Genomic DNA, 24644 nt, shown 5'->3' on the forward strand with positions numbered 1-24644 from the left:
CTCTCCTTCCTTTCCTCCTGCCACGTGGGGCCTGCAACCCAGAGGGGCCTGTCTCCCTTTCTCATACTACAGCCCCAAGCTCCTTGATGGAGGGTTTGGGTAAGTTCTTCCCAGAAAAACTTCCCCGGAACTAACTCCTTTGTCTCAGACCAGCTCTCCTGCCTGCTGTCCCTCCAGGCTCAGATACTTTTCCATTTCACCCAAGATGATCCACGCTAAATCTGAAAGGCCGCTTGGTCTGACACCATGGCAAGTGCTTCTACCCCAACCCTCCAGAAAAGTACAGGTGCACTCTTGGTGTTGAGTTTTAAAATCATGAATTTAGGGTGTTTTTAGTTTAGTTTTTTTTTTTTTTTCAGTTTCATGGCAGATCAGGGCTGCAGGAGTACAGAATTCCTCATGTCAGCACCCTCTTTGTAAAACGATGGGCTCATGTTCTCACAGGGTCAAAAATTTGCCTCTGATGGAACTCGGAGAGATGCAGGTACTTCGGTAGCCTGATGATTAGTGCTTTACAGAACTTTCACATCTGCCGCTAAAAGGGAAAAAGCCGAGTCCAGGTGTTCAGATGTATCTGGCTGTGGATGGAGGGAAGTGGCCTGGTAAATGCAGAGGGAGCCTGCCCGTGGAGCCCCTGTGCTGATTAATACCTGTATGTAAAGTGAGTGAAGATGTACATACCCCAGTAGAGTTGGTAGGAGGATGAAATGGAATCCTTTTAGGACTTAGGCATTTTCAAAATAAGTTAGGTGGGGGCCCTGAGATATTGTAAAAAGTCTGGTATGTTGTAGGTCATGTTAGTCACTGGAATCAACATACTCATGCAGCCTGGGCTGCCAAATCAAATCAGGATTTATATCCAACTCACTACATTTATAAGCTAGTGACCTGAGCCTCAGTTGCTCCATCTGTAAAATGGGGATGCGTTGTTGGCCAGTTAAGGGAATGTTGAAGTCAGTTGAGATCCTATTAAAAAGTGCACATAATGAGGATTTAATAAATGTCACATTGTGTAGTCAATATTGAGATGATGGCTAATGGTCATTATTTACTTGCTGAGAGAAACAGTTGGCATTCCTGAGGAAATAAGCAAAAAGTGAGGAGGATCTGTTTTGTGTAGGGAATTAGAATATTTTATCAAAAGGATTTCCATTGTGTTTGATACAAATGAAAATCAAATTTGCCATGTTCAGATGCAAAGAAAAAACAGATCACGGCCTGTAATCTCACAGGCCCAAGGTAATCAATGTTTTACTTTCATTTGGGGGCCCTTTCAGTTTCTTCTAGAAGTGGAGAAAGCGTAGAGAGGAGCAGCAGTCCATCCTAAGCAAAAAGACAAGAAGCCAGGGCAAGTGCAGTGTGGTGAGGAAAGGCCCTCCGTTGGCGAGGTTTCCCAGTGCACTGGTCATCTGGGGCCAGCTCCCCACGTGGATGGGAGGACCTTTTACAGAACCATTGGCCTCTGCTCATTGCCCAGCTCAGCCTGACCACGTTTTTCTAAATAACTTCACCTGCAGAGGTTTTTCTCTTTTCAGAGTAATTTTTTCTCCTTCATAAATATATATATATAAATTTTATTTTTGGTTCTGGGTCCTTGCTGTGTGGGCTTTTCTCTATTGTGGCAAGCAGGCAGTCTTCTCTAGTTGGTGGTGTGTGGGTTTCTCATTTCAGTGGCTCTAGAGAGAGTACGGACTTTAGTAGTAGCAGTAGGGCTTCTGTCTCAATGGCCTTTGATAGTCTATGAAATTTGTGGGTAGAGCATTAGTCATTGAGAAATTATGAGCAGGAAATTAGAAATGCCTTGTTAAGAATTGATGGGTGGGAGAGGTCGTGGGGAAATGTTCTTAACCAATTAATTTCCTCTCGGGGACAGATGATGCTGACCAGGTGTGTATGAGGAGCTGGTACTGGAGGAGAAGGGCTCAGTGTCACTGAGGGTTCCTACCCTAAAGTTGAGGAAATAAATTTCCTTGAGCTATTACACCCCTTGTTTTTTGTACTCTGTACAACTCATCAGATGCGGCACCTCCTGGCCTGGTCAATTTGTCCTTAGTTCTGCTTTCTGGTGTCCTCAGCTTTTCTGCTTTGAAGGGTTCCTGTCTTAAGAATTTCACTTGTAATGGTGTCTTCATCTTGTTTTTGGACACATCCTTTATCCCCTTGTTTTAATTTTAGTGTGTAGAGCTCCATCCAATATTTCTAAGTGTCTTTTTTTTTTTTTTACTGTTTTTGTTTTTCATATTTTAGTTTTGAACTGTACCTCTGTATTCAGAAGGATTTAAAACTGGAGGCTTACTGTGTGGGACATGGACTGGAACTTGTCTCTGGGTCTCCCAAAATCTGAAGGTAGCTCTCTGATATTGGTATGTCTTATTCCCCATTCCCTGGAGCAGAGGGATCGTCCAATGCCCTGCCCAGTGGTACAGGTCTGGCAGCTAGAAAAGGGACTGGGGAGTTTATCAGTCTGGCATTAATTTTTCCCCTGAGTCAGGTCTCTTGTGTTGCAGCCTGGGTGGAGAAGTCATTACCTACCTATTTCTTTATCCTTTCCTGTACTTCCACCTTCTGAGGTTAATGGGGCTTCCTAAGCAGCATTTATTTCCAGTTGCAAATGGGCCTGCTGGGGCCAGAGCCAGGGCCTTCCACTGCCCTTCAGCTCCTGGAGAAGGGATGGTGCCTTCCTGGTGGATGTTCCCAGCGGCCAGCATGGTGCTGGGGTGTGTGAATGTGTGCTGGGTGACACCAAAGCAGGCCTTGGACAAACCTGGGTGTCCTGTGGCTGAAGCACTGGAAGCGGAGGAGATACTGCAGGTGAGTGGAAGGAAGCCTCACCTGGGACACAGATGTGCAGTGTTAGGCGGGATGCCTGGATGGGCAGGTGCTGTCCTCAGGGATTTTCTAGGTTACCAGGGAGGCAGCAATAGGATATGGACAGTTCTGAGCAAATGTGCATACAGGTACGGGTGAAATCGAGAAAATCAATGAAACTTTAAGGTTGGCAGGCGTGTCCAAGGAGATATGAGCATTTATTGTTAATGTATCATGATTAAAAGAGGTGTCAAGGGCTAAATACGAAAAAGAGAAGTGAAACCAGAAACATCCCATGTATATAGGGGACATATATAGAAGAGGTAGAGTTGGGTCATACTAGTCATTGTATGTCTGACTTTCCTTATGGAGAAAATTGAGCGTTCTACCTTATACCATTCAAAAAACTTCAGATTGACTAAACTTAAATGATCATTTTCAAAAGTGACATTTTAAAGTTGACTTTTTGATTGTAAAAGTCACATGGGGATAGATATGGTTGTCTATTCTTCCACAAGCTACCTTGCTGAGAAGTTAAAAAATGCTGGAGGAACATGGCTTAATATACACAGTAACCTATTAAACGCGATTGTATTGTTAGGTGGACTTTTTCACTTTACATGGTTTCATCTAGAACCAGCTGCCCTATTCTTTGCCTCTCAGTGGTCTCCCCAGTGTGGCTGCATGTAATTTAGACAGTCTCCCATTGATCATTTGTTGGTAGCTTTTACTTTGACAATGAAGGCAGTGCCAGTCTTGCCCACAGGTTTTGGGAAGAACTTTGCACTGAGTGGATTCCTAGCAGTAGAATTCCTGTATAACAGGATATGGACACTTGGCACTTGAGGTCATACTGTCAGATTGCCATCTTCAATACTGAATCAGTATCCCCACAGCATTGGTATATAGATGGGCTGAGGTTTTAGGCAATGGCAGTAGCAACAGGTGCAGGCTGCTGCGAGGGGCAGAGCTGAGGGAGTGACTTTGAGAATAGCGGTCTCCTTTCTCCATTCCCGCTGGGAAGAGGGCAGAGGACACTTTGGCTGGATTTTGCCTAGGGGAACAAGGCCGCAGGAGTGGGTATAGCAGCTCCCAAATCCTCAGCCTTAGGATGCCCCACATGGCATTCTGGGTGACCCATGGGTTCCCTGTCTTAATCTGCATGACCTTCCTAGGGCTTCTCAAATAACTTTTAGGCAGAAGGGACTAGTTGCTTGCAACTTGTTTCCATAGGGTAAAAAGTTTGACTCCAAACTCCAGTTGAAGCTCTCATTTCAGATCTTTCTGTAAGTTCCTAGGTTTTCCTGTAAATTATCTAGAAGGTAATGGTATATAATTTTATTGCAGTCTATTGACAAATATCCAGATGTACCAATGTTTCTCTATAATTTTGCTATTAATGAGCAATGTTGCAAGGAACATCTTCATAGCCAGCTTCTCTCATACTTGCCCAGACTGACTACTGGAACATCTTCATAGCCAGCTTTTCTCATACTTGCCCAGACTGACTACTGGAGTCAGTCCTTACTAAGATTCTGATAAATGTGCCCAGGACGAACTATTATCGCACAATGACAGTGGTGCATGTAGCCATGACCCAGAGGCACTGAAAAATTCTCCAAACTTGAGTCATCATGGACGAAGGGATGCATCCCTTTGTGAGCCTAAGCTGGGAAATCTGGCACGACAGCACACAAGACTGTGTAATCTCCAGGTTTTAAGGTTTTGCCATCTGCTTTGGGATCTGTAGCACCAACCACCTAGGGAATTAGATGAGGTCACTTATTGCCTAGGCTGTATGACTGAGGCTTGAGAAGGACAAGGAGGACATTTTCTTCCCGTTTCCCTGTGAACCTGATCTTTTTTATGGAATTCACTGGAGATTCCTGATCAGGCATAGGGAACTGGGACCCTGTGCTCTGTCCCCAGCCAGGGGGACAGCTGTTTCGTCCTCCTTGACTTTGTCTGTACTGTGTCCACTGCCTCCCTTCTCTTCACTCACCCGGGTGAGCTGTCCCTCCCCGGCCGTAAACTTTTTAAACCGTTTAAACTTAAAAACTGTGCTTACTGCATTGTTTTATGATGTCTTTAAGATCTGCCCCCTGGACTAAGGCCTCAGTCTCCATCACTCAGTCACTCTGGGAACCTCATCAAGGAAACTGCTTATCTGTTTCCTCTGAGCTTGTTTCCCCATCTACAGAATGGGGATCATAAGAGTGACTAACTCTTCTGTGGTACATGCTGAGTGCTCTAGCTCAGCCATTTTGGGAAACAGCTAAGAATACTTGAGCAGTTCAAGGGGAGGAGTCAGGAGTCGATTCCCCTCCCACAGGCCAAGGAGGAACTTTTTAAATAGGGGAGGTGGGAATGTCTTTCACCCTCTCCCTCTTTTGCTTTACAAATCTCTAAACCCTGGGTGGACAGAGTCGGTCAGGGATGCCCAAGGTCCTCCCCTGCTAACCTTGCCATCAGGCCCACCATCACCCCCTTCCTGCACTGGAAGTTTAATTAATGCAATTAACATTTACAGGGTGCCAGGAAATAGTTCTGCTGCTGGTACCAGCCTGGAGGAAATGAATGACGTTACTTCTCAGGTTTATAGCTGGGTTGCGGGGAGTCCCTGGGCCGCCTCCTCCCTGAGTCTAATTGGGGGTGCCACCCACCCTTCTGTCTGCCACATTGCATTTGGACACGTCTGACCTGGTTCAGTCAGGACACAAGCATCCTGCACTAATGAGGCAGGGTCTTGCAGGGGGAACCTTGCCTGTGAGCCCACCCAGCACCACTGACCATCCCGAAGTCACGTGCTGGACCCCAGCCTCTGGGAAAGGGTCAGAGTTCACCTGCATCTCGAGGTTGGACCACCACCTCCTGTGAAGGTGAACAGCTGGTGTAAGTCCCTCAGCCATACAGCTCCCGAAGCTCCTGGAACGAATGGTGCATTGTTCATAACTCATCTCAGGCACAACAGTTCCAGGCACGTGCCCTGGATTGCCTGGGCATGAGTTTGGCACTGCCACTTTGCTGGGTGACTTAATTCATTTGAGCCTGTTGAGAGCAGGTTGATGAGAGGACTTGCCTCGGGTTGGGGTGGGGGTTAAGAGGTGTCAGTTCTGGCTTTAGCAGACAGGAGGGGCCTGGGACATGCTAACAGCCAAGTGGCAAGTGTTCTGGAGCTGGTATGTCAGCCCCTCTGGGAAAATCCCTGGGGAAGATGCCACTGCTCAGGATTGGGATCGCTCTAGATAAAGGAGCTGGCTTGTGCTGGGGGCCACATTATCTGGGAAATGCCAATTTTGACTCATTAGAAACCAAACAACTTAATGAGGGAGATGTATTATCTACCATTACAAACCAATCCCTAGTGCTAAGATCTTCCTGTTGCCAAAAGCAGGTAGTTAAAATTCACGCCTTCTTGTTTAAGTTCCCTGGGAGCATTCTTTTAAGTGAGTACAAACTATGTTGCCTAACCTCAGTTTGCTCATCTGTTATACAGGGATAACATTAATGGTATGTAAGGATTAAGTGAATTCATACAGGTAAAGCACAAGGGTGCCTGGCATATGGTAGTAAATACTGAGAAAAGTGATCAAGATGTGTGGATCTTCATGAGGAAGCCTTTGAGAGAAGCCCTCCTTGTTTTGACCTGTGGTTTCTGAAATCTGAATACGTGATAGGGCTTCTAAGTTGAGGGCCTAACAGTAGCACATGCCTGCAGCTGTTTGGGTCATGTGTATAATGTGGAGGAAATATAATGTGTGTAAAATGTCGAGGAACCGAGCTGGGCATCTTTAAATCTTGCCAGTTCTGGACTCTGGTGTGTGTGTGTTGTAACTAGTGAAGTGAAAGTGAAAGTTGCACAGCCGTATCCGACTCTTTGTGACCCCATGGATTATACAGTCCATGGAATTCTCAGTCAGAATACTGGCGTGGGTAGTTGGCTCCCTATTCCAGGAGATCTTCCCAACCCAGGGATTGAACCCAGGTCTCCCGCATTGCAGGTGGATTCTTTAGCAGCTGAGCCACCAGGGAAGCCCAAGAATACTGGAGTGGGCAGCCTAGCCCTTCTCCAGCTGATCTTCCCAACCCAGGAATCTGTCATTGCAAATTCTGGGTGGTGAAAACTACAGGGAAGGAACTTGTAATGAAATCACATTGAATGATGCCACTGGAAGTAAGACTATTTTACCTACCTAGCTCACCCCAGGGCACCCAGGTAGTTGGTCATACAGCAGGTTGGTTTCCTTCCCTGAAATCTTCCTCCAGTCCCTGTGGGCAGAATTTTTCTAGGGGCAGAATTTTTCCTGACTGTTGAGATCTGGCTTTGGGAAGGAGCTCTGCTCACATCCCTCTAGCAGGCTGGCAGACAAGTTGGCACTGCTGAGGCCCCAGGGAAGCCTGAGGTGGTTAGTCATAGTTAATCATTGTCTGCTTTGGGCTGCAGGCTCCAAATGGGTCTGTCTAGGAGAGAGATTCCTTTTGACCCAGGTGGGGACTGTCTGAGGGAACTCTGAGCCCCGCATAAGAGGGAAGGAAGCCTTGTCCCTTGATTTCAGCCTCTGACCTGCTACCCCCTCCTGACTGTCTTCAGTCTACCCCTCTCCCCTCCCCAGAGCTCCCGTGGAACCTCCTGGTGTCATGTACCCCATGGCCAAGTCTCCCACCCTCTGCCAGGCCATCCAGGTTACCTAGTTCACTAGTCTGGCCTGAGGCAAAACACTGGAAATTAATGATTACTCTGAACCACACTCCAGCAGTTTTCCTGAGATACTGGCCACTTGGACTCACAGGAACTGGCCGTGGGGTCAGATAACCTGTTCTTCCGGGTCAGGGCTTGAGAGTAAAAGGGCTAGAGAAGCCGCTAATTAGGCTGGGTTAGGCATTCCTTCTTTTCCTTGGGGCTGGTGAGATTCCTTAATACGTATTGAGAGAAAATACACTGGGAGCTGTGAACCTGCACACTCTGGACCACGTGGCTTAGTTAAATGCTCTGTATCAGTGTATGCATTTGTGACCCAGGCAGTATTTTTTTTTTTTTCCTCCTTTTCATCGAACTGCTCAGAATCCAGCTTGCAGAATCTTGGTCAAACCCTGGGCTCCACAGTGAAATAACTAACCACTGGACTGCCAGGGAATTCCAAGGCAGTGTTTCTTTAACTTGCATATTGATTACCCAGGGATCCTGTGCAAATGTTGATCCTGATTTAGTAAGTGCCTGAGAATTCTGCAGCATGATTCCATGGTCCCTCTGCCTTGTGGGGAGCATCAGAGGTCTACTTATCACACACCCACACCTGGGGGATGGACTGATGCCCAGGGTGGAATTAAGAATCCATAGGACATTGCATACCTGCCGGGATTGGGGGTTTGGGGGGGTGGGGGGGGTGCGATGAGAAGTTAATCACTGAACCCCACAGCGCCCCCTGGTGGGTGTGCTGGCAGCATCCCCACTGCAGCTCACAGCCCTGTAACCTAGATGACGCTTCTAGAAGGTACCCTGGGAGGCTTGCTTGGGTCATTGGGTACTATGTGGTGAGTCAGTCTCCCATGATAGGGAACACGGACCAGGAGTGCTCAGCGCCCATAGGCAGCTTCTAGAAGGTACCCTGGGAGGCTTGCTTGGGTCATTGGGTACTATGTGGTGAGTCTGTCTCCCATGATAGGGAACACGGACCAGGAGTGCTCAGCGCCCATAGGCAGCTGTTTGCTGGGGAAACTTCACAAGCAGGGTTCCTGTGGCACCAAATACTTAACCTCCATTTGGGGCTTCACCCTTCCTCTTACATGTGAGGTTTTTATTTTTGATGTTGAAGATTGACCAGGTCTGTGGGTTAGTTTTCCTGTTCTATAAAATGGGCCCACATCACATTAAGAGGAATAAATGAGAGTAAGGTACATGTTCTTGAGGCCAATGTTGCAGGCAGTAGGGCCATGTCAAAGGTCACACAGCCCTCCAATGCATGCCTGAAGACCCTGGCTGGAGCTGGTCTTAGCTTAATAGCCTAGTGATGATGCAGTTACCAGGGTGGGCAGGGATGGGGAGGCAAAGGCCCAGAGGTGGGGTGGGGTTGGAGCAGATGAGGAACATGTCCCTGGTTAACCCGTCCCAGTCCTTCCCCCTGTGTCTCCTCCATTCGTTCCCTTCTTGGGAACTTGGGACTCTGAGCCCCAGCTGGTAAGGGAGGAGGAGAGTGAGCGACAGGCCTGCAGACCAATGGGCCCCCGAGGTTGTGATGGGGCGGGGCTTGTGCTGCCATGGAGAAGAGAGAAGCTGTTCTGTGGGGGAGGAGGGGACGGTGGGAAGAGGACCTGGAGATTGAGGGGAAGGGAGAGAGCAAACAAAGGGGTCAGGAGGGAAAATAATGCACTGACTTCCCGAGGCCCTGCAGAGACTGGGCAGGGAGAGCGCGCCAGGGGCAGAGGGGACCAAGGCTGGCGGCAGGCAGGCCGGCCTTAGATGGCATTGTTTGAAGTGGCCGGCTAATTGCACAGAGCAGCCTGAGCCTCAGACCACGGCCCAGCCCCCTCCTCTGTCCTGGGTGCTGGCTTCTGAGCCTTCGGGTCGAGTGGCCACATGGAACCAAGTCCTGAGCCTCCGAGTTTGGTGAGGGGGGCAGGCTATGGGGGGCGGCCTGGGTGGGGTCCTGAGAACCACTCCCAGGCCCTCTCTTGGCCTGAGGACTTGGTGACATTGGCAGAGGTTTGGGGGCACACTCCCCCCAGCCACCCTTGCATCTCTGCTACCCTCCTCACTCTGGCCTTCCTACAGGAAACAATGAAGGGAGACACCAGGCAACTCAATGGAGAGGAGGACGCCAGCAGGAGGGAAGACTCCGTCCTCACCAACGGGGGCTGCAGCGACCAGTCTTCTGACTCCAAGGACGCACCCTCACCCCCGATCCTGGAGGCTATCAGCACCCCTGAGATCCGAGGTGGCAGAGGTGGCAGAGGTGGCGTGGCCCGTGGGGAGGAGGGGTGAGGAGGGTGGTCACGGTGGACCACAGCTGGGACACAGGCCCCTGAGCAGGCTCAAGGCAGCTGTGGGAGTCTGGGCTCTGACGACCCCTGCCCCAGCCTCAGGGAAGGGAAGAGCTGCTCCCTTTATCCTGGCACCTCCGCTGGGACAGAGTAGGTGACCCCAAGCCAATGAGCCCTTCTGTTCCAGACAAGGGGGTGGGCACAGCATAGGTACACTTCTGAGGGGACACCCTCTCCCCTTGCAGCTGGGCCTGTCATTTTTCTGGGAAGAAATAGAGGCAGTGAGCATATCAGGCTTGCTGCCAGTCCCACCCTCTCTCTTCCCCTCTCCTCTGCTGCTCACATCACCTGGGACCCTCCCTGCTGAGATTTTCTGGCCCAGCTGGTTTGGAAACCCCTGTATTGTCTCATCCTGCTGTCAAGAGAACTCTTCAAGTTACACCTTCCCATAGAACTTTCTAGAGGCTGAAAGTGTTCTCTTTCTGCATTGTTCACATGACCGTGAGGAGCCACACATGAGTACTTAATGTGGCTGCGATGGCAGGCACTGGGTTGCTCCTTTAGTGGAGTTAGTGGCCACTGATTTGGGCAGCATAGGAAGGAACTGTTCAAGGGCTAGGATTTAACCCCTGAGGATGTCAGTGGGTTTAGGGAGACCAGGAGAGCCCCTTCTTCGCAACAGACTCCGGTTCCTCCTTCCAGGCCGCAGATCAAGCTCACGACTGTCCAAGAGGGAGGTCTCCAGCCTGCTAAGTTATACTCAGGTACTGGTTCTGTGGTCACATTTCTGGGATTCAGGGGAACTCTATGGTTTGCATATTAAGTAGGGGACCTGAGGCCCACTTAAACTGATGGCCAGCAAATACTTGCTGAATGAGGAATTTGAACACTGCTAGGTACACAGAAGACTTAGAACAACCTCACTTAGAATGGCATTTGCTGCTCTCACATGCTGAGTTTTTGAAATGAATGTTTTTCTCAATCTGGATGATCAATTGAACTGATAAATTTCTACTGTAACAAGATTTTTTTTTTTGTCCCTGAAAGGAATCCAGCTTGCTCATGGTATGTTTTGAATTGGATCTATTTTAGAATTTAACATCTATTCATGAGGAAAATAAATGTATGATTTTATTGCTTGTAATATACCTGTGTCTGGTTTGATAGTAAGACTGTGTGGCCCTGTGGCCTCAAGGATTTTTTTTTTCCTTTTGGAAAGAACTTGCCTGCCTTATTAGGGGATTTTTAACAATCATTGAAGTATCTTTTACCAGTGTTGCAATGTCAGGGTTTCTACTTGATTAGTTTTTTTCCAACTTGTAGCTTTTCCGTGTTTTTTTTACTCATGACGCTATTTATGTCTTCTGTTTTCCTATGAATCATATTAGAGTTTTGTTAATTCAGGTCATTATCAGGCACTGGGGACAAAGTCACGGTTGAAAGTTGTAGACAATGAAAACTCCCCCTCATATGGCTTGTCTTGTCCTTATGGAGGACCACAGGTGCGCACCCAGATAATAAGGATCAGGAGCTGAGGGGACCGGGTAGGGACAGCACTGGAACAGGCTCAGAACAGCTGTTCTGATCTCTTGGAACCTCCTCTGTGCCTTGCGTTGGCAAGCATGCATTACTTGATTCTTACTATAACTCTGTTGTGCTATAAGGGAAGAACCATTGTGCCAGTTTTAAAGAGAGGAATGGACCCACTCAAGACCTTAGTTGGCAAGGGAAAAGTCAGGTTCTTAACACGCTGGCCAGACATCGGACCACTCCCCACCTCTCTGGCTCTCGTGCTGAGTTTTGTTGAGTTCAGTGTGCAGCATGGGATGTGTATTCGACACAGGACTCGTGCCATTTCTTCTGGGTCACTGTATCAGGAAGCATCTTCCTCAAGCCTGTTTCCCCCAGATGCTGTTAATTGTGGAAATTGACCAGGTCTCCCTGCTGGGCATGGCAAGTTAGTCTAACCATGAAATCATGATTTTGAATGCAGGAGAAACCCCAGTGGAATTAGAAAACCAAAGAAAAGGTGTCAATGCAAAGGGCATCTGAAGCCTTTTGTGCTCATACCTGTAAAATCTTTTGAACAATATGAGGTTGCAGATCTTTTAAAGTCACTCAGACCAATATTGTTTTCAATATGACTGACTCTTCATTTTTAAACTATCTTGGTTATATGACATCTAAAATTAATAATTTTTCATTTATAAAGGACCTGACGGGTGATGGAGATGGCGAGGGAGAAGACGGGGATGGCTCCGACACTCCAGTGATGCCAAAGCTCTTCCGAGAAACCAGGACTCGGTCTGAAAGCCCAGCTGTAAGTGTCTACCCCTGAGCTGAGGCACTTCAAGCACACCACGTGCCTGCATTAAAAGCCTTGTCTAGGATCTCCCTGGAGGAACTTTGAACAAATGTCCTGAAATTGGAAAATGACAGCAAACCTCATTAATTATGATTGAGATGGTTTTCACATGGCAGTTCTCTACTTTTCTGGGGAGCATTCTAAGAAGTGCCCAGGGGTACAGTTTACAGGTGGCTGACTCCAGGCCAGCCAGTTACCTTTGGGACCAAGTTGCTTCTGTAGGTGGATTCTATGACTAAAATGTCTGGAAATGAGAAGGCAGTTATTGCTCACGGTCACCCAGCCTGCTGTTAGGAAGCAGACTGACACTTGGTGACCGTGGCATATGCCACTGATAATCCTATCCAGCACATGATGTCTATCATCCTGTTTTCACAGATGACAGAAAATGCCAGTAGTTTACCCATGGTTAAGCATTAACTTCTTGCGTGCAGGATTTGAACACGGTCTGCAACACTCAAGTTCATGCCATTTTGAGAAGAAAGCCTAAGGGAGTTCTCATCTATCTTGAAGAATGCAACAATTGTAATAATGCTTGCAGGAAAGAAGTCTTTGGGAATAAATGTGGATTTTGTCAGTTCAGTTTGCAGGTGCCAGTTTCAGCTGTACCAGGCCAAGTAGGACCTGCTGTGGATTGTCAGGCAGCCCTGCCAGCCACACTGCCCCCTTATTCCACTCGCACTAGGGAATTCAGGGGTGGGAAGTTAGACCAGAGTGACTCAACCACCGCCTTCACTCCTGTTGGCCTGAGGCGGCCTCTCAAGCGTTGATCTCTGGGCCCTCGGGCTGAGCCTCCAGCCTCCATTCACCAAAGGCCTTGTGCTTGTCCTCTCCTGCTTCCAGGTCCGAACCCGAAATAACAGCAGTACCTCCACCCGGGAGAGGCACAGGCCCTCCCTACGTTCTACCCGAGGCCGGCAGGGCCGCAACCACGTGGATGAATCCCCCGTGGCGTTCTCAACTACCAGGGTTGGTTCCCCAGATGCTCGGATCCCTACCCCCCGCCCAGTCTCTTAACTGGAAGCTCTGCCCCTCTCACCACACCAAGTGGCTGCTCTTTATATAACCTGCTTCCTTTCTTCACCCTCCTCTCCCTTTCAGGTTCCTGCCTTTCCTTTCTCTCCTGGGAGCTAGCTAAGCTCTTCCTAAGCCTGATGACTTCTCTCCTGGCCTAAACCCTAGACGGAACCCTGGTGGGAAGTGCAAGAATTCCCTGTGGACTGGGTCCTTACACTTCCTCAGAATAAGCTCAAACCACTGATTTCAGAACTGTCTTGTCTCCTTAGTATCTTCAGTGACTCTTCTAGAGCCAACCCCATGGGTTACAGCAACTCTCAACTCCTACGGCAAGGCTAGGCACCAGGAAGCCCTCTCTGCGCATCACTTGTTATCCTGTCTTGGTCCTTAATTCTGTCCTTGTTCTTCCGGAAGTTGTTTCTTTCCCCACTTAAGGGACACTCACTTGTTCCTGGAAAACTATCCCTGTTGGTCTCTCTTCCATTACCTTATGTCTCTGCTTCACTTCTGCTTGACTGAGAAGCAGTGGGTGCCCCTCTGCCTCTGGTCGCCGCCCCCCGCCCCGGTCTGCTGTGGCCCATGCTATGCGTCCTGTGTTCACAGTCCCTGAGGCGAAGGACGGGATCCTCTGCAGGCACGCCATGGCCGTCCCCCGCCAGCCCCTACCTCACCATCGACCTCACAGACGAGGATGTGGTGCCGCAGAGCAGCAGCACGCCCTACGCCCGCCTGGGCCAGGACAGCCAGCAGGAGAGCATGGAGTCCTCGCAGCTGGACGCAGACGGCAGAGATGCAGACAGCACTGAGTATCAGGTACCGCTGGGAAGGGCTGAATACAGCGAAAAGTTACCCAGAGGTGACTTAAGACTTTTGGTCACTTACATCACAATAATTGATTCATTCTCCAAGTGCGTTTTCCATTTGTCAAGTGTCCCTTCCTGTATCCTTATCTCAACATTGACTCAGGCACCAGATTAGTTTCCCTCCTAAGTTTTTCTGAACATTTTGTACTTAGAAATGTATATACATAGATAATCCATAATTCTATTCATCATGTGTGTATATACACGCAGTTTTTGATAATTCTATTCATCATCTGTATATACACGCAGTTTTTGATTGGCTTCTTTAACTGAGGAACTAAAGTTGCCCCACTTTCGTGTCTACCCCATCAGGTTTTGTTCATCACCAACCAGTTGAGCTTGTTGGCTTCACTCAGGCTTTGCTACATATGTATTGCTCTATGTACACATACCGTGTAGAAATCTGTTTTCCGAGTACATGACTTCAGAGTAAATCTTATGCATTTTAATAGCTTGCATGATTCCCTTTTACAGCAAGCTTTTTACGTGCAAATGGCCAAATTTTTTTTTTTTTTACATTCTAACGACTTGTACTATCCCATTTGATGGCCTGTGGGAATATCCAGGATTTTTACTCGATTCTTCCCATGAGTTTTCAGTTTTTTGTTTTTGTTTTTTTTTGACTTGGCAGCTTAACATGTTTCCCAGATACTTGGTCAGATATTACAGGTGACATACTGTAGATCCAACCTATAAAAGCTCATGTTCTTATCATGCAACCAAACCTGCCTATCCTCTGCTCCTTATTTCAAGCAATTCTCCTGAGTTTTCAACCAGGAAGTGTGTTGGCGGGGGTAGGGAATTTCCTGAGGAACTCTGCCTGCACTTGCAGGAAGCCCTGTGCTGGACTCTTAAGGCAATGGCCATCAGGGTTGGTGGGACAGGGAAGGTTTTTCCTCCGTCCAACCAGTCTGTCTCATTGCGATTTTGTTCATGTGGTTTTTCTTCTTGCAGGATGGGAAGGAGTTTGGAATAGGAGATCTTGTGTGGGGAAAGATCAAGGGTTTCTCCTGGTGGCCTGCCATGGTGGTGTCCTGGAAGGCCACCTCCAAGCGGCAGGCAATGTCTGGCATGCGGTGGGTCCAGTGGTTTGGTGATGGCAAGTTCTCCGAGGTGAGTCCAGGATGAGATGGGCCTTACTTAATGGGCTTATGGACAGAGCCAGGGTTTCCTTCCCTTACTTTTACAGTTGCCCTTTAACATAACAGCCTGCTCTCTGCGATGGATGTGGCTCAGTGACTCCGTGTGTCCAGGGGCTCATACCGGCCCAGAGCTCTGATCCATGGTGACTTGGCCTCCAGTTTATTTCTCTGTGGCAGAGTCACCAGTATAGGTTCTGAGGGGTAAGAGTGGCCACCTGGGAAAATACTCTCAAAGTATTCCATTTGAGAAGCCTGAAAGAAGAAGAGAGGGGTCTCTGACTTATCATTTAGCCCTGGGGGCCAGGACATCCCTGGCTGGGCTTAGAGATGAATCCAGGGTTGCTTGGTGACAGTTATGAAAGTTCTTTGGAGATTTCAGCATTTCTTGATTTTGATATTAGCCATTTAAAGCTCATCTTTCTTATTGAGAATCTGTGTTGGGGGTGAATCAGGTTGATTTGATTCTTCCACCTTTGAAGACATCTTCTTAGACTCCAGGTTTTGATTAGAATGCAAGGAACAATACTTTTCCTGTGATGTTGTATTTAGCTCATCCAGAGCTAAAGTGTGTCCAGAGGTTAGGTGAGGAACATCCAGTGTGTTCAGAGGTTAGGTGAGGAACAAGTTGGCAGGTTGGCAGGGATGGAGGCAGGTTTGAGAATGAAGAACCAGCTAGTAAGTTGAGACTCTGATTTTCTCATTGGATCTTTCCCATTAGCAACAATGTTCTCAAAGGGTAACAATAGTATATGACCTGGAGTCTCCGGGATAGGGAGAGTTCACATGTAGAGGTCCTCCCTGGCCAGCAGGGGGCGCCAAAGGACAAATATCTGGGGCCTGTGCGCCCCCAGAAGCATCTAATTATAAGAAAGTGGGCAATGACTTGTGTGAAATGAAATGAAAAGAAACATGGAGGGTTTGTAATTTCTTTGGCGAGTGACATAAAATGTGCTTAGCATAACCGTATCTGATTCTAGTAAGATGCTGTTGTCTTAGCATTACAGGGTGTGATTGCAATATGGGGCCTGGTGCTTAGGCTGTAGGCTGTATTGAAACAGTTTGGCCTTGCGATGGCACCTGCATTTCCATGTACAACTGTTGAACCGCAGTTTCTTTTCATCAGTGGGGATGACACCCTTATGGGTGATCAGGCTTAGAAATGTAAATAGAGGTGATCATGAGTGCCATCACTGGGGAGAATGAGACATTACATGTCACTTGAGCTCTGAAACCTGAATGCCCAGTTTCATCTCATTGGCGGCCTGAATGGTTCATGCATGACCTGGGGACGTGGGAATGAGACTTTTACATCGTTAGCCCCAGTGTAATTCATGTATCAACAAATCATAATTACTAAAAAGAGCTTAACTCTGTGCCATGTACTATTCTCTAATCCCATCCCTTAGCTTACTTAATAAATGGCTGAAATAAATAGTAAATAGTAGTCATAGCTATTTGTTATGCTTAGGAAGGAGGTAAGAACATGTACCAAACCCTTTGAAAGTTGGAGCATCCATGGAAAATTGTAAAACTGAGCTGCAAGGGGGCCACACCAGGGACTATTTAGGTCATTTGCTCTTAAAATATCTGTGAACTTGATCCTCAGAGATAAACTCATTAGAAACCCAGGGTACCCCGGATACAGGCTGTGGGTGGAGGTTGATGATAACTTTCTCTTCTAGATTCCAGCAGATAAGTTGGTGGCATTGGGATTGTTCAGCCAGCACTTTAACTTGGCGACCTTCAATAAGCTGGTCTCTTACAGGAAGGCCATGTACCATGCTCTGGAGGTAACTTGGCAGTGGGTGGCTGAAGGAACATACAGAAAGCCAATTCAATCCACAGTGTGGCCAAGAATGACTCAGAGGGGACCTGGGCAACCAGAGGGAGGAGGTTAAAAGATAGCGGTCTAATAGGCTATGCTGAGAAGGGAAGGAAGGGGTTTGAGACTGTCCATAATTTCCCAGTGCCCCGCTGATGTCTGTCTGAATTGCCCTCTGAATGAGGAAGGAGGACCCCTGGGAAGTAGGAGGCAGTATCAGCATTAGTGAGCAGCGATATTAGCATTAGTGAGCAAGCTTTTGCAGAGCTTGTGGTTCAAAAGGCCAAGACTATGCAGCTGCTGAGGTCAGCTGCTTCCTCCCCTTGTCCACGGGACCCGTCAGGCTCTGTCCGTCCTCTACCTTCAGTTGGGTTTGCAGTGATTAGTGTCATCTGTCCAGCATGTGTGAGACCAAGCACTAGGCTTAGTTAGACATTAAGCCTTCACCGCCACACCTTCATTAATAACTTGGAGCTTTGTCAGAGCCCATGAGACAATGCTGACTGATCTGACCTGACCACTCCAGTTCTCTACAGGGAAGAGATCACATTTGGTGCCTCTGTGGGGAGACTGAACGCTCCTTCGTGGCCTGTCCCTGCTCCTCCCTCCCTGTCACATACCACAGCTCAGGACAGCTGTCTGGCTATGAAAGGGCCCAGTGCGAAGGGCAATGAGGCCCCAGCAAGGGGAGTCCCTGGGTGGGGCAAGCCAGGCAAATACCCATCCCGCCTATTTATCAGATTCTATCTCTGTCTCGGCAGAAAGCCAGGATCCGGGCTGGCAAGATGTTCCCCAGCAGCCCTGGAGACTCACTGGAGGATCAGCTGAAGCCCATGTTGGAGTGGGCCCATGGAGGCTTTAAGCCCACTGGGGTCGAGGGTCTCAAACCTAACAACAAGCAACCAGGTATGAATGATGCCCTGTGGCACACCCATGCCACACTGCTGGTGAGAGCACCCTTGGGTGGTGCAGCCATGCCTGCTGCCTCTCACCTCACCCCGGCTTTCCAGCAGTCAGTTTTCCCTGGCTGACTAGTTAGTTTTTTCCCAAAAAACAGCCCAAACATTTCTAGTTTCACTGGCCGCTTTTCCTGCTAAACGGTCAAGTACAGATAATTGAGATTGAATCTGTTTCAGAACAGATCAGTAAACAGTCAAGGCGGAATGTACACTAGCACCTTATTTATTTATTTTTTTTAAGGGGAAGAAATTAAGCCCTTAATATTGGAGAAAACTAGGAAAGTGTTAAAAAAAATCCCTCAAAACAACCAAAATCTAGGTCACCTCCATTTAGAAAGGGGCACCATTCATCCTCAAGTTGACCAATATTGCAGTTCCTCCGTGTTTAGACAGCTGCTTTTCTGTTTCTCTCCAGAAATCCAGAATGTCTTCTCATCCTTCCATTTAACGCAGTGTTTTCTGTTCTGTTTTGTCCCTCCCCCGCAAAAAGTGGTTAATAAATCGAAGGTTCGTCGTACAGGCAGTAGGAACTTAGAAGCCAGGAAACACGGTATTCATTCACCATCTTTTGACTATGCCCTCTTTTCTCTGCACTTTCTTTCAATCTGTTGCACATAAAGTACCCCGAAAAGAATCAAATCTGTTGAAAAGTCACCCTGAACTCTCACCTTCCCCTTCCCTCCAGCCCTCACGACTGCCTTCCAGGTGACTGGGGTTGGGTGTGCACATCCTTCCAGCTCTTCCTGTACACTGGTTGGATTTCTACTTTCCCTTCATTTCTCAATATTTATGGTATAAGCACTGTAAAATGTCATTTTTTCACTAAAGTGTCCTTATTAATGGCTGTGTAATTTTCTCTCCCAGGGACAGAGTCAAATTAAACCATGTCCCTTAATAGATTATTCTGTGTAGATTGAATAAAAATAGAATTTATAGAAATAAAAACAGTAGCCACCTAACATAATTCAGTATTTATTGGCAGCCACATCAAAAAGCTTAAATTAATATTGATCATACACTTAATCTGTTCCCAGCATTTAGTACAAAAAATGATAGTCCTCTTTTCAATATCTTGCTTTAAGTGTCTTAGAACATCTCAATTGGGACACTAAGTGTTCATTACAAACAGTTGATTGGTGTTTTCACCAATGTCCAGCTTGTTCCCAATGGATTAGTTAATGGGATCTATCAAAAGTTTTAAAATGTGCATCGGAATTAAATTAAAACACAGTCCCTCAGTCACAATGATGAGAGATTGCTGTTCTCAGTAGCTTCCTGTGGCTTTCAGCTTATCAGAGATCTCAGGCAGAGTTGGTGGCATCTGTAGACTGAGCTGGATCTGGTGGATGCATTTTGCATCTATAGCTGTTTAAGGCCCTGTACGTGGGTCAGGCACGTGAGTTTCAGATAACGTCGTCCTCATCCAAGTTGTCCAAAGAGGGGCCATGTGACACCCAGCGGGTCACAGCCAGATGCAGCTGGCACCCAGGCCTAGCACACAGGGTCCTGTGCTCCCAGCACCCTCCTCCCACCCAGCCGCGGCTGCCTTCTCACCTTTCACAGAGAATAAGACGCGGAGACGCACAGCTGACGACTCAGCCACCTCTGACTACTGCCCCCCACCCAAGCGCCTCAAGACAAATTGTTACAACAACGGCAAGGACCGAGGAGAGGAGGACCAGAGTCGAGGTGACTGTGGGGTGGGGAGGGGAGGCTAGGGACCCATGCATCCTCAGTTGGCTGTGGGCAGGTAGGGAGGAACACCCAGCACAAGGCTCTCTGACCTTATCTTTTCTCATCACCTTGTCTTTTCTTAACAGAACAAATGGCTTCGGATGTTGCCAGCAACAAAGGCAATCTGGAAGGTAACGCCCTCTCCCTTGCTGGCTTCCCTTCCTCAGTAGTGCTCCCAGCTAGTGCTCCAGTGCTGCTGGTCTGCCCTGCCCTGCAGAGGTTAACCCCGAACTCTGCCTTGACCTCAGGGTGAGGTGTGGACACCTACCTTACTCAGGTGCTACTTAGAATGAGTCACCTGATTTTCACTGAGGGTGATTCCTAAGGTCAGTGGGCACGAAGGATGCTTGGGGACAGGAAGGAAATGACACTTGGGCCAGGAGAGTCACAAACCTGAAACCACGATCTGTGGCCTCTTTAGCCCCCTGAACAAGCACTGCAACTGGCTCAGAGGTGGAAGACTGTCATTCTCAAACCAGCTCTGGTTCCTTTGCCCTGGCTGGGAACCCAGTACACTTCTAATGGATCTCGGGATGTGTGATGAAGGCTGTCTGTTGCATCCTCAGCCCCATGTCTTTAGTCAAAATATGAAGTGGTTAGTCACTTCAGGGTCGGAAAATGGCACAGCTGCTGACCCAGGGAGCCCACGTTTGGAGCAGACCCTGACAATCCTCAGGACATGGACCCATGATCTTCCCCAGCCCTCAAGACTCCTTCAGCCATCTGTCTGCTTCCTGGATGGGCGTGGGGTGAGGGTCCTTGGTATTCGATAGGCCCGGCCCACTTGGTCAGATCTGTAAGACCCGCTGATGGGACGTGAGGCTGGATAGCCTAATAGGAAAAGGACCCCGGCTCTTGAAATCACAGATTATAGTCTGTGTGTAGGATTGGTCACAGTCAAGTCCTATCCTAGGACGACGGGCAAGTTGGCATGACCACAACCCTCAGAAGTGCCAGTCTGTGTAGAGTCTTGAAAGATTTTCATACCAGACTCTCCAAGCATATGCCTCTGCTGGTGCAGCTACTTGTTGCCCCCCTGCACACCTAGGTCCCCCCACCCCCCACCTGCCCCAAGCCCCGCGTTCTTCCTTCTGGGCCAATCCTTTGCCTGTCTTGTGGGACCTTCTGCTTGGAGCTGTTGATTTAACCGTCTCCTTGTGGGATCGAGGATGGTTCCAGAGACAAATCGTTGCATAATCCTAGCATGGAGTAAAGCGCAGTGAGACCCAAGGCTTTAGCAGCGGCCTTGTCTTTCTTACAGATAGCTGTTTGTCCTGTGGTAGGAAAAACCCCGTGTCCTTCCATCCTCTCTTTGAGGGTGGGCTCTGCCAGACATGCCGGGTAAGTCCAATCCCCACCCTGAACTTTCCCGCCCCCTGCCTGCTCCGTGACGTCCCGTACTTCCTCAAAAAAAGCCTCCCGAGTGTAGGCAGCAGGAAAGGTTCTAGGGGGGCTAATCACCCTACCCTTCCCTCCCAAGGGTGCTGGCCTGCAGACCCAGGCCAGTGGTCCCTGTAAAGAGCACCAGGCCACCAGCGACCTGCTGTGTGGCTGTGTCCGAGGGCCGACGAGCCCGCTGGACTTGGCTGGCTGTGCCCGGCCTCCGGCTTCACAGGCGTCTCTCTCTGGCTGCCAGGACCGCTTCCTCGAGCTCTTCTACATGTACGACGACGACGGCTACCAGTCGTACTGCACCGTGTGCTGCGAGGGCCGCGAGCTGCTCCTGTGCAGCAACACGAGCTGCTGCCGGTGAGCCGCAGGGCTCCCCGGACGGGTTCCAGGCCTGGGCACTGGCGCCTCGCTGACTGGGAACCAGGGCCCGGAGCCAGAATTATTCTGCGGGGGCCTGTCCTTGAAGTGCTTATACATCCCTACAGTAGCACTAGGATGTACGGACAAGCTCGGGGCATGAGAGAGGAGAATCCATCACCCCCAGAGCTCAGCCAATTCTGGGCATGGCATGGGTCCCCAAGGAAGAGGTCGGTGTTCCCCAAACACAGGCCTTCCCGCCCTTGGGGAGGGGCAGCTAGGGGCCTGAGAAGGTTTCAGCCAGCACGAGCCATCTCCATGGGGAGGGTTGGGTCACAGGAGAGCCATCGGATGACAGGCACCCTCCTCCCCCGCTGCCTGGCACAGGTGCTTCTGCGTGGAGTGTCTGGAGGTGCTGGTGGGCGCGGGCACGGCGGCAGAGGCCAAGCTGCAGGAGCCCTGGAGTTGCTACATGTGTCTCCCGCAGCGTTGCCACGGCATCCTGCGGCGCCGCAAGGACTGGAGTGTGCGTCTGCAGGCCTTCTTCACCAGCGACCCCGGGCTCGAATATGTAAGCCTGGCATCCGCCCCAGTCTGTCAAACAAAGCTCCGCTGTCCAAAGGAGCATCTGTCTCAGGCTGGAGACCCAGGCGGCTCTGGGGTTCTTCCCTCCCCTCCTTCTTGGCTTGGGTTTTCAAGGGCCTGCTGAAGAAATAAGATGGAACTGACCCAGTCTTAGTTTTAGTAGAACTGCAGGGGGGAGGGAAGCCTTTGACTTACTCTCAGGTCTGGCTGAAAGTGGCTTTTCCTGGGCTGCTTGCTGTTGTTTATGGAGGAACACGTCTGGAGTAGTGTCAAAGTCTCGTTGTTCCATGTCCTCAGGGTAGAAGGGTCATGCTCAGGGCATCCCAGCTCAGAAAGGTTAAAACACATGGCTTGTTGCCCCTCAGGAAGGCCAGCCCCACCTCCGCACCTCCACCTCTATGATCTCTATTTTTATTAACCTGGCAGGAAGCCCCCAAGTTATACCCTGCGATTCCTGCAAACCGAAGGCGGCCTATTCGAGTCTTGTCACTGTTTGATGGAATTGCAACAGGTGAGTTTAGAGCTCACCTAGGGATGCTTACCTGCTTCAGGTATCTGATTTCAATGTTAGGAAAGACCCCTGGGGTTACCCATTGCTCACCTGTTCTGAGAAATCCATTGGTTCCTTGTTTCTCTCCTTGAATCCATCATTTCACATAACTGGTCCTCCTCCTTTAAAGGCATGGATTTTATTTTTTATGTGTAGGAATCTTGGGAAATTATTTGCTGTTTCATATCATAGATATATTGGAGATTAATTCTGAACTCATCACAGTTCCTTCCCATTTCCCCCAGGTTTCCCATGTATAGAATTAGCATAGCCAACATGTGTTGCCTCTGGGGGCTTTGCCTGATTCATTCCTCAGAAGTGCCCTATAATATATTGTTAGGAATATTTCCCTTTTACCAGAGTAGGAAGCAGTGAGAATCAGTTGCTGTGTATTTAGCATCACTTGTATTAATATTTACTTTTGTTCACCAGTGTCCACCTGCCTAAAATACTGATAGCTTTAAAAGACTCCAGGTCATCACCAGTGGCTTGTTTTCCCCTCCCTTTGGGGAAAGTAGGTTCTAAAAAACTATTTGTGTTTGTACAATGGCTTATTCTCACTGTAGCTTGCCAGAAATGTATTTGATTGTCCTGGAGCGGATGGTGCTCAGCATTGGCTATGCACTAGTAAGTTTTGATACATAACGGCCAGTGGACACAGCAGAGAGTCTGGGGAGCCCAGTTTCATTGCTGACAGCATGGCTTCCCTTGAGGACTGCCATGATCTTTATGTCTCTGGTCTGAGTTCTAAAGATTGTCTGGAGATGGCTTCTAGACAATCACTGGAAGGATGGGCCCTGGGCAGGACAATCCTGATAGATTTTCTCTTCCCCTTGACAACCGCCCCCGCCTCCCATAGGGTACTTGGTCCTCAAAGAACTGGGCATCAAAGTGGAGAAATACGTGGCCTCCGAAGTGTGTGAAGAGTCCATTGCCGTTGGCACCGTTAAGCACGAGGGCAACATCAAATACGTGAATGACGTCAGGAATATCACAAAGAAAAACGTGAGGGCAACACCCACTTCTTCTTCTCCCTGAACCCCATACATCCTTACAACCAACTGGTCACCTACCTGCCCAGGGTTGTGGCAGAAGAACAGCTTTGGTTACATCCATCTGTAGTGTTAAGCTCACAACTTGAAAATCCTTCATATGTAAAGCAATCTCAGAGAAGCTTGAGCTTTTGGATTTCTTGGGTCAAAAGTGAAGCTGGGAAATTTAAATGACCAAGCAAGACTTGGAAGTGGGTTTTCTTCTAGCTAGTTACCTGGAATCCAGGCTGTTCATCTCTCCATCCCCAGCCCCAGCCCTGACTGTTTTTCTCCTGCAGATTGAAGAATGGGGCCCATTTGACTTGGTGATTGGTGGAAGCCCATGCAATGATCTCTCCAATGTGAACCCTGCCAGAAAAGGCCTGTATGGTGAGCATCCCTTCTCACATAGACCCCAAGAGACCCTATGTCCCCTGACTGCTGGCCAGGAAGAGTGCCCTGAGAAGGAGCTGTTAGCTTCTGGCCAACTGTACTTGCTGGCTCTGTTCATCCCTCATTGTGACTCCTCATTTTCCAGAGATAAAAATGAATCTCGCATGGCTGATGCCTGGCTTTCTAGATGGTGGCAGGGAGAGGGGACAGTAAGTCATCAGCATAGCTAGTCCTTGGGAATATGTTGGTCTCAATATGGAAGAGTGGGCTGAAGGGTTTGAACCTGGCTTTGCCATTGTCTTTCGTGGGCTCAGAGGGCACAGGCCGGCTCTTCTTTGAGTTCTACCACCTGCTGAATTACACTCGCCCCAAGGAGGGTGAAGACCGGCCTTTCTTCTGGATGTTTGAGAATGTGGTGGCCATGAAGGTTGGCGACAAGCGGGACATCTCTCGGTTTTTGGAGGTGAGGACGTCTGGAGTCTTGATTCTCAGGGTAACACAAATGGGAAGGCTTGCTGGCACTGGGGTGAGGGTTATTTCCAGAGTTGGAATTGATGGTTTCCCGTGGAGGGCATGGCTAGTTGTGAGAGTATGTGGGAAATGTTTGATCTCTCACCTCACTCTAAACCCACTGAAGTTGAGATGATG

At 48.8% G+C, this 24644-nt stretch overlaps 1 protein-coding gene across 7 annotated transcripts in view; it reads left to right on the forward strand.

Moving 5' to 3' along the window:
* The window catches only part of DNMT3B (DNA methyltransferase 3 beta), a 34327-nt gene that overhangs the window by 2544 nt on the left and 7139 nt on the right, over positions 1–24644 (forward strand). For 3 of the 7 annotated variants that reach the window (XM_025000338.2, XM_025000342.2, XM_059892414.1), the window contains exons 2-18: positions 9578–9758; positions 10489–10550; positions 11999–12106; positions 12995–13120; positions 13772–13981; positions 14986–15144; positions 16856–16963; positions 17757–17901; positions 19518–19643; positions 19775–19819; positions 20950–21029; positions 21325–21437; positions 21825–22008; positions 22449–22533; positions 23432–23577; positions 23903–23993; positions 24311–24459. In XM_025000338.2, the coding sequence (XP_024856106.1) occupies positions 9584–9758; positions 10489–10550; positions 11999–12106; positions 12995–13120; positions 13772–13981; positions 14986–15144; positions 16856–16963; positions 17757–17901; positions 19518–19643; positions 19775–19819; positions 20950–21029; positions 21325–21437; positions 21825–22008; positions 22449–22533; positions 23432–23577; positions 23903–23993; positions 24311–24459 (2112 nt within the window). In that variant the 5' untranslated portion in view covers positions 9578–9583. 7 annotated transcript variants of the gene reach the window in all.

Source organism: Bos taurus, chromosome 13, assembly GCF_002263795.3.
Source record: "Bos taurus isolate L1 Dominette 01449 registration number 42190680 breed Hereford chromosome 13, ARS-UCD2.0, whole genome shotgun sequence".
Classification (NCBI taxonomy): domain Eukaryota; kingdom Metazoa; phylum Chordata; class Mammalia; order Artiodactyla; family Bovidae; genus Bos; species Bos taurus.